Genomic DNA, 9,637 nt, shown 5'->3' with positions numbered 1-9,637 from the left:
GTTGTGCTTATCTGCCGCTTTGTAGAAAGCAGCAGAAGGTAAGGGCCTGGAGGTAGGTGGCTGGACTCACTGTGAACCTTAGGCTCAGATCCCATCTACACTTCAGTCTGAGAAAGCAAGTTAACGTGAGTGTCAGCAGGGTTGAAATCTTATTCAGACCAAATTCTTCTTCTTGTTTGAACTCATATGTCATGTTATTTAGTCTTCCATTTAACCTCTCTTGCCATGGCTAACAGGTTGGCTTATTGGGTTCATGCCCTTTTGCAAGTATTGCTAACCTCAAGCATTCAGAAATCACAAATTTACTCTTAGATTCATGAGACTGCAGGAAAAACACACATTCTTTTTTTTAACTTGAGCAATTAAAATAGTTTAATTAGTATTTTAGCCCTAATCCTTTGAGTTTCACAGCTTTGGAACACTTTTTTCCTTGCTATGAGGTCTTGACTGTCTTTGCCACCAGTAAAACCCGTATTTGTCACAGTTGCACAAATGGAGAACTACTGCTTTAGCAAAAACCTGAACTCAGCCAAGACTTGCAGTAAGAACTTGACATTTGGAAATGCTAGGTTTGTGATTGTGCAAGTTTGGTTTTTTTTCACTTTTTTTCTGCCCCCTCACCAGTTATGGATGTCTGTGTTACAACATATCCGCTGAGAATGAGAGAGCTGAAGGGATTTCTGATGCGATGAATTAATGTACAAGTGGTCAGCAGAAAGGACTGCACCAAAAAAGCGATGGATGGGAGAATACAAAAGGATGAACTAGAGTAAAGCCACCCATATCTTACATGTGCTCTTCTGCAGCATGTAAGGGGCTGCAATTTGCATGTTAGTTATCTGTGCTCTCTTTCATATGGGTAAGAAGGCCTTTGGGGATATTTAGCACGATCTACCAAGAATTATTCATCATGTGATGCATAAATTTAGGCAGTGAATATCCTCTGGCTAGGGGCATGAGTGAAGATAAGGCTTTTCAATATACTTTACACTGCCCCTGCATTTGCCCCTTAGTGTCAAGGGGTTATATGTCTTCCTGCCACAGCTATGTGTGTTCCAGTGCCCGTAAGCGTCCTTACTGCCATCTGAAAATACCCAGCATGAATGTTCACACTGCAGTTATTGTAGTTTTGAAATATTTATCATGGGGAACATTTTCAAAGGCAAGAGAGGCAACACGGCACCAAAATCCCCCACCCGTCTACAGGAATCAGAGCAGCATTACCAAACCCCACACCCAATCTTCTTCAAGAGAACTTCCCATGTCCTGTGAAGGATGTTTCTGCAGCCTAAAAGAAAGGCTCTGTGGATACCAGTAAAGAATTGCCGAAGAACTGGGATTGGTCCTCAGTGATGACTTTGATCTGCCAGGTTGAGTCTCTTTGCCATCATATTGCCTTTCTACATGTGGATGACTAAGAGCTTCTAGGCTTCTTGAACTATGAAAACCATTACTGTGGCAGTAAGATTAGTCTGACTTGCTTGATTTTGACCTTTCTTCTTCCTTTGTGCCAGTTTACTGCCTCTTCTGTGCTGAGACTAGATGGTGGTAGTGCCTGAGTTGTAATGCTTGTCCTGGTTTTGGCATGTTTGTTTTGTCTAATACACTGTACATTCTTTTGCTCTTTCTTTTTGCTATTTTATTCATCTCAGAGGGATAACTGCATCTTATCTCTCTGATTCTAGACAATTAGAGACGAAGCGTAAAGGCAGAGCTGTTACTGCTCACAGTTCCCAGAGGGGACCCAATTCTACCATTCTTGTCAGCGTGAAGGCCATAACATATGGAGATGTCCTCCATTCACGTCTGCGGGGCTTCTGGAAGCATGCGCTGTTTGGAAAAACAGTGGTAGGCCTCAGGTAAAGAATGCTTTTTTACCTCATCCGAGGTTCAAGGTTTTTGAGACTTTTGGTGCCTTATCCCTTTTGTCATTTTGAATTTTGACAAAGTATTGATCATTGTGTGGTATAAATGAATTTACTCTTCCAAGTACCCTACTCCCATGTGTCTGTCGTTACCTTTTCACCTGTTCCAGGCCTTAGTACTGAGCCTGTCAGATCCCTGAGGACACCAATGGATCCTAATTGTCCTGATTAATCTCACCTGAGAACCCCCACATACACACTCTGCCCATGGGTCCAGGAGCCCCATTGAAGGTTGGGTTTGGGGCTTCAGTTCCTGAACTTGACCCCCAGGGTGGGTCCACCCCTCACTGTGCCAATGGACAGGCTGTTACCTGCCTCCTGTGTTCAGCCTGGTGGGCCTGCACCCCTTGGTAAGGGCAGGTCTACGTCAGGTTGCCCTCAGCTCCCATCCCATCCCTGCTCCTGGCCCTGCCAGCCTATCTCCAAGGGCATGGGCGCAGGCTGCTGATGGTCTGTGTCTGCAATCCGGTGCTTTTGTCAGAGGTACTGAGCATCACGTTCATCCAGCTTTTGGCTTGTCCTTTACACAAGTGGAATGCAGGGTGGATGGCTGCGGCTGTCTTCCCATGACAGGTTGTTCAATCCTGACTCTTCTTGGCTGCTTTTCCCCCCTTTGTGCTTTCTATTTTTTCTTTGACTCCCCTTCTCCCGTTAGTGCAGCTCAAAGTACACGATGGCCAGGGTTTCTCCAGCTGCCAGCCCAGGAGCCATTGCGCTGCTCTGTGCAATGCCAATTGTGGTGGCTAATTGCCTCCAAGGTGGCTGCTCCACTTTTAAGGAGGCTGCGTGTAATCTTTCTCTAAAGAAATCTCTTTGTATCATGTTGAAAGGATTCCACAATAAAATTATTGAACTGCAAACTGGAGAGGTAAGGTGGGGAATGTAGTAGCTAGAGATAGCACATCGAGCTCTCAAAATATTTCCGTTAATTGGGGAACACCAGCATTCTACATCTTCCTATTTGCGAAGTGCAGAAAAGGAGTGGGCTTTATACGTTTTGGTGTCAGTCCCTTGAGCTAATGGATGAAAGAGAAGTTGATAAGCACAGTTTAGTTAATTAAGTTGTAGAACAAGGTGCTTCTGTTCAGTTTTTCACAGTTCTTTTGACCTGTGGTCCAGCACTGAAACACAATTTGGCGAATTCAAGCCTTGAGTTTGCTATCTAGAATAGCTTTTCAACCAAACAAAGAAGGTTAGGTATTTTTCATGGTGTTTAAAAATTGAACTTAACAGAAGTTATAACTTGCTGGTTCTTACCGTGATATTGTTACAAAGGCAAACATTTATACAGCTCTCTACAGCTACAAGACTAGTCTAGGCAGGGTTCTCTGGCTTTTGCTGTCAATGTGGAGCTATTGATCCATGAACATAAATCCCTACTTATCTCCAGTTGAGTTTATAGGACAATAAAATTATAGGATTGCTTGAATCAATCCATGTTTCTAAAGCAAGCTATAGAAATATAAACAAGTTACCGATTATTTAATAAAGTCAATTTGCTTAGAAATGCCTGGCTATGGGCAGCAGATGTTACATTAATTTCTGCTTTCTCTGGAATTTCACTGGGGCTGCAAGATCTTAATGTCACTATTAGGGAAGGTAACTTTATTTTAGAAACTCATTCCGAGCTCTCACAGCAAGAGGAAGAAACTGTCATTCCTTTTGACCACAAAATCCGTGCTATTTCTAAGTGGAGTCCTTTTAAATAACTAGGATATCTCACAGCTTGTTGCTTTAGAGGGTACTTAGTACAGCAGCACTACATTTAGTTAGCATAATGAGTTTTTTAGCCCCTGTGATATTGACTGAGTTGGAAGTACCATAACTTTTAGTCATCTAAGATTAAATTTGTTAGTGAAGTACAAGTTTGCATAATATTTTAGCTTTCCTAGAACTTTAAGCTGGGTGCCTGTTTTCTGAGGAGCATTTAGGTTAATATAACCAGCTTGTGACTTCGCAAAACAATTTAAGAATAAAGTGTGTCTTTCTGTTTCTCGGTAGGAAGTGTCATGAAAGTGGCTTCCTCAGTGTGGTTTCACAGTTACCGTGTTTGCTTTTTGAGATCCAGTGCACTGGAGTGATTTTATTCAAGGTGGTTCAACAACCTTCCATGGGCCCATGGTGTCCTTTTGGTGCTCCTGTCTTTTTGAATGCAGAGCAGAATCTCTATGAGTGGACTCTGATGCCTCAGTGGTCTGTCTGTTGAGTAGTTTGTCATAGTTTATCATGCAGGAGTACAAAATCATCTGATTAATCTGCTTGTCAATCCTTGAACAGGGTTAGTAATAATTAAGTCATAGGGGGACACTGTAAATCCCTCTATTCCAATACATTAATATTGCCAGTACTTTGGCTGTTAAGGTTGTTTTAAATATAAAAAATATCTAATGTAATGTGACTTTGATCTTTTTGATTGGTCTGCCTTAAAAATGTTAAGAATTCATTTTGGCTTTGGAATGGTTTTTGTCTTTAGGATAAATTAATATTATATATACTTACACGGTTTTGTACTTGGGCTTTGTTAAAGCTTATACATAAAATAGTCTCTAATCTTTTTTTTATTTTCTTTTTTTTTTAGCTGTTCTGTGGTATTTAATTTGCAGTATTTTGTGGCTAAGCTGTCTATATAACTGAATTTCGTTGATCTGAAGACTATGCTACAAATTTCTGTAGAGATGAACTGCTATAAAATTAAAACTTAACATCTTTCTAGACTTCCTTCATCTATCGTAAAGTTGGTGTGGCTCAGACTTAATTAGATTATTATAGACCTAAAACATGCAAGGTAGAATAACATGAGAGGAATTGCATTTGGTCATTAGCAGGAGTGCATGGTTAGTCTAGCTGGTGTAGTCATTAGCCTCTGAAATATATGAGACTACATTTTCCATTTGATATGCTTTGAAGACAGGTCAAAATCTTTAACATGATTTAGGTCTACTGAGAATGTCTATAATCCTGGTTTTTAATAAGATCTGTATTTCGTGTCAGAGTGATACTTGTATGTCAAGCATTGCTGAGGCTCATTGCCACACTTGTATTCATTTTGCAGTTGAAATGCATTGTTTTGGAAGAGCATTTACAGAAAAATGTTCTTGGAGTCATAGCAGAGAGGGCTTTAAGTCATGAAGGCTTCCTGGAAAACCTGGATTGTCTGTGTGCCAGTTTTTTTTTTCTTTTTCAGTTGAGGAAATTCAACTTCTCAGACTTTGAATGCTATAATATACTTCCCTTTTTAATATTTACTGCTGCGAACAGCTGTGCAGCCTGAAGCTCTGGCTGTTCAGGATTGAACTGCTTCTGTCTTGTAGGTCTGCCATTTGCTGGGGAACTACAAGACTACAGTTACGGCCATGCTGGGGAGTGAAGGATGATATGGGTGTCTTGAACGTAAATTTGTGTTGAAGTTTTTTTCCTGTTGTTGTTGAAGTTTGTGTTGAACAAGGTGGTGATCTGTGGGTTTAACTTCCTACCGAAGAGAGGAGCTCGGATGGCACTGTGTCAAAGAACTGTGAACCTTGGTAAATGCAATCTTGAGTGAAGCCTTGTGGAAGCAAATGCAGACAGTGCTGCTGACTAATAGCAGTCTGACAGGAAAAGGCTCTCTTCCACTTCTGCTTGTCTCTGGCTTCCTCCAGCATGCCGTTAGTGAGGACTTCATATCTGTCTCCACAGTTTTTGATACCATTATCACAGTCAGCCTGACCACCATGGCTCCACAAAAAGAACTGGGGGGTTGGTGAAAAATGTCTGTGCTATTAACTAGTTCATTAGGATGGCATTTCTTAGGTAAAGAACCTTAAAGAGAGACACAGGACTGATAAGTAGCCTGTTTGCATTGCTGTCTGCACCCCTGACTCCTTTCCCCCTGCCCTGCAAAGCAGCATTAGGATTTTTGTGACTCTTCACAGAGCTGAGATCTTTAACTCTGGGATGATTACTGCGAGGGCATTGGGTCTGTGGTGAGGAATGCTCCAGGTGGGTTTTAGAGTCAGTGCTGCGTGCCACCCTTGTTAAGGGTTGGAGGTGCCAAGTTAAAACCCTTCATCAAGAAACAGGTGCCAAGGCTTAAAAAAACAAAACAAAAAGAAAACCCCAACATCAACAACAGAAAAGGACGGTTGTTGTTGTTGGGAGCTTGATTATATGTTCTCTTCCAAATTGGATGCTGATGTGAGAGCCTATTTTCTTTCATAATGCGTGTATTTAAGAACTATTCATCCCCCCTACCTCCCAGTGTGAGTGGGAAAAGGCTCCAGTCCTTCTCAAAAAATAAGTGAGGTCTGTACTTGACTGCGTGTTTGCTGATAGGAGTTTTGCCGTTGACTTTAATACGAGGGCATTAGTGATCTACGTGCAGAAAAATATGTCCTTTAATTAAAAAGTAGAATAAATTAAAGCACAGTGAAATTGGAATGTTGTTTCTTACCTTCTACACTTGTGGCGATTTGTTTAGTTTTTTGAAGAGACTTTAATGCATGTGGATATTTGATATTATGTTTTTCCTTCAAGTCCCACAGGATCAGTTGCTGGTTGGGGTTGGCTTGTGCCCACTGATTAATTCCTTGCATCACTGGTCTTGAATCTTGTTGCAGTTGTTCTTGGAGAACTTGGCAGCAGCAGCAAACCAGCAGAGCTGTTACTGACCCAGAATAGCAGTAGCATTCTTAATACAATAAGCAAGGTTTTCTGTGAACTACCGCGCTATTCTGTGGAATTGATGAGCTGCTTAACACCTTTTAGTTATTCTGCAAGGATATGAGGCTGCAAGGGAATTAATGCAGTTGTGAAGCACGGAGAACCAAAATAGCAGTGATTCAGTGAGAGTAAAGCCAAACCTTCTTAAAATTAAACTCCATTGTGTTAGAGACTTTACTTTTTTGATACCTATATTATTAACTTCTCTGATAAGAGCAGGAAATGTAATACAGTGATATTGGAGAAGCCTTGCACATTAAATCTAAGCTATTATCTTGGGGCTGTATGAGAAGAAACCACTCTTCATCTGGTGTGTTATGGGAATCAGATGTTGCAGAATTTCTGTTTCTCAAGGTTACCATATAATTCAGTAACCTAGTTTTTTTGGGTAACTTTGATTTCCTTAACTTTCAAATGGGTTGTTTGGAATGGGTGGGAAGGCTGCAGTACATATATGGGTGTTTCTAGTTTAGTAAGTAACAAACAATACCGGACAGCTTGGGAAATTTTGTCATGGGAGAGAGTGTTTACTTGCAAGCTGCTGCTGCTGTAATCCTGAGGATTTTTTTGATAACGGCATTTGGTAACTTTGTGTGTAACAGGTTGGTGGTCTTACAGAAATACTTCAGTGTTTGCTTTCTAATTGGACTGGATCAGGTGCTTGAAACAGGATTGAGGTTTGCAGGCAGGAAAATACGGAGGAAAGCTGAAGAGTTCATATATTATGGACAATCCATTTCCTGAACTGCAGTCAAAGCTTGACTGTTCACATGCAGCTTGTTCAAGGGAGTATGACAGCTTGACTGTGCCAGAATGCAGAGATAGTAGATGTGGCCATACCGATGTTAACCTTCATACTAGAAATACAGTGCAGGGGCAGCCAAAGTATCTCCGGAGGGGCTGGTTAATGGTACCTCCAAGGGAAGTGTCTCATTGAGCCAGGAAAATTTGCTGCAATACTCATGAATCCGAGATGATACAGCCAAACAGTGCTGTCTGTGTGGACTAACCAGTGGGATTCATGCTTACTTATAGACCCTAGTACTACAGTGGATTTTTCTGCTCATTAGTTTTTCTTTCTATATATGTATTCTAGTAGTCACATTAGAAGAGTTTTTCCCTAGTTTCTCCTTTTAGTTGTGATAATTTAAAGTTTACTTTGTTCCATTCTCTTAAGGTATAACCAGTTTGGAGATTTAAGTCCTAGTGGAGTTTTATGTTGCAGAAATGCTCTGTTTTTGTTACTTCAGTGAATGCCACTGTTTGTATGCCAAGGCACCCCTGAAGGGTCATTATATTCTTCTTCTATGATCTGTGTAATGGTCAGGCTCTCTCCCCCTTTTTCCCCCCACACTTTCCCCAGTTTCCCATACCTGATGTATAAAAACCCATTCAAAGCACTGATGTCTCAAGTGGCGGGTATGTAAATATTTATTGGCATGACAGTCAACAACAGCAGGAGGAGGGAAATTGCTACATCCTACCATTCAGGGAACCTTCAAGTTCTCTCAGAGTGTGCAGTCGATGAGAACAGGAAAGGTTTGCAGTTTGTACTTGACTTGATGTGGTTTTGCTCTCTTGGTTCCTGTTTCGTTACAGATGTCATTCATATAGCTGTGGAAGGCTTTATCAGCTCTTGTGGAGTCTTTCCCCTGCATACACCACCCAAGGCTGGAGCCATTGTGGAGGAAAATGGAGCCTGTAGATCTCCTGGTGTTTGCCTCTATAGAAATGAGTAGTACAGCAGTCACCTTGGCTTTGCTGGCAGTCTTCCTGGTCCTGCTATATTGGTAAGTGATAATGGTAATATGGGCTCTGAATCAAACACAAAGCCTGCTGAAGCTACCCCAACATCTATAGAATCTTTTACTTGTAAGGGGAAACTGGAAGATAATTGGCTAGAAGGGACATGGAGGGGGAGTTAGTTGGGATGCAGAGGCTGAAGTAGATATGAAACTCATAACGCTTTTTAGAAAATTCTTTCCTTGCTGTATTTTCTCTTAAGTGCTTTACAAACAAACTGCTAACAAAAATTGCCCTAAAATTTAAGGATTATTATTGTTTCTTATTAATTTCTGTTGGGCGCAGGTACATTGATGCTGGTCAGAAAGAAACAGAGTACTTGTTGGTCCTCTTCTCTGTACTATGCTGTACATTTGTCCCTTTCCAGGTTTCTTGGCTTAAGTGTACAGACACTTTTAACTGCTGCTTGAATTTCCTCTCTTGTTCTTTCCACACAGAGTAGTGGATACAAATCAGAATAACAGCAGCTGTAATGGTTAGCACAGCAGGAACTGCAGTGAGCTGTGCTGAAATGCAAAAAACAACACCCTGTCCAGATAATTTATTTCAGAAATTAAATTAGCCAAACTGGGAGTGCTTTTCTGACTGTTTTTACTCAGATACCTCTTAAAATCCTGCCTTCCAGTCAACCAATGTATTTTGCTCATTTGTATGTGTGTTCAGGAAAAAGTTTCAGGGACAGTGGTGGGAAAATCCTCTGACAAAAATCCAAAGGTAATCTAGAAGAGAATAGAGATGGCACAATATTTGTAGCAGCGTAAATGACCTATTACTTCTGCATGTATTTCTTCATTCTTTAACCCCGTTGAACTTCCTTCTGTGTCAATGGAGCATCTAGAGAAACTGAAAAGAGTCAAGTCAAGCCCATATTTGATGTGCTTCATGCCATATCAAGTAAGTGGGTGAGCCGGCTTTCTTAATAAGATCTGCCCAAATCTTCACAAATGTCTGAGTCCTACTTCCTTCAAATTTTGCTGGGAAAAAGAATGGCAGCACTAGATCTTTCAGTAGAGCCATGCCGTTTAGATGCTGATATGTGCACCTCTTGTGAGCTTAAAGGCTGGAGGGAGGGCAGAGACACATCCACAGTCAGAAATGTAGCTGATCTGCTGGTAAGATCTGGCTGCCTGTGAGTCAGCTGAAAGAGCCTTCATGCTTCCACATAGTACGTGTCAGATGTGCTGAGGTCTCTGAAGACACAGAACTGCTCT

General features: G+C 41.2%; 1 protein-coding gene across 2 annotated transcripts in view; it reads left to right on the top strand.

Moving 5' to 3' along the window:
- The first annotated feature begins 8,161 nt into the window (after nucleotides 1–8,161).
- Nucleotides 8,162–9,637, top strand: part of TBXAS1 (thromboxane A synthase 1) — a 230,966-nt gene continuing 229,490 nt past the window's right edge. The window contains exon 1 of one of the 2 annotated variants that reach the window (XM_056342010.1): nucleotides 8,162–8,413. In XM_056342010.1, the coding sequence (XP_056197985.1) occupies nucleotides 8,316–8,413 (98 nt within the window). In that variant the 5' untranslated portion in view covers nucleotides 8,162–8,315. The remainder of the gene's footprint in view (nucleotides 8,414–9,637) is intronic. The other variant, XM_056342008.1, reaches the window with a different exon arrangement.

Source organism: Falco biarmicus, chromosome 5, assembly GCF_023638135.1.
Source record: "Falco biarmicus isolate bFalBia1 chromosome 5, bFalBia1.pri, whole genome shotgun sequence".
Taxonomy (NCBI): Eukaryota; Metazoa; Chordata; class Aves; order Falconiformes; family Falconidae; genus Falco; species Falco biarmicus.
This window is presented reverse-complemented; position numbering and strand designations above follow the sequence as displayed.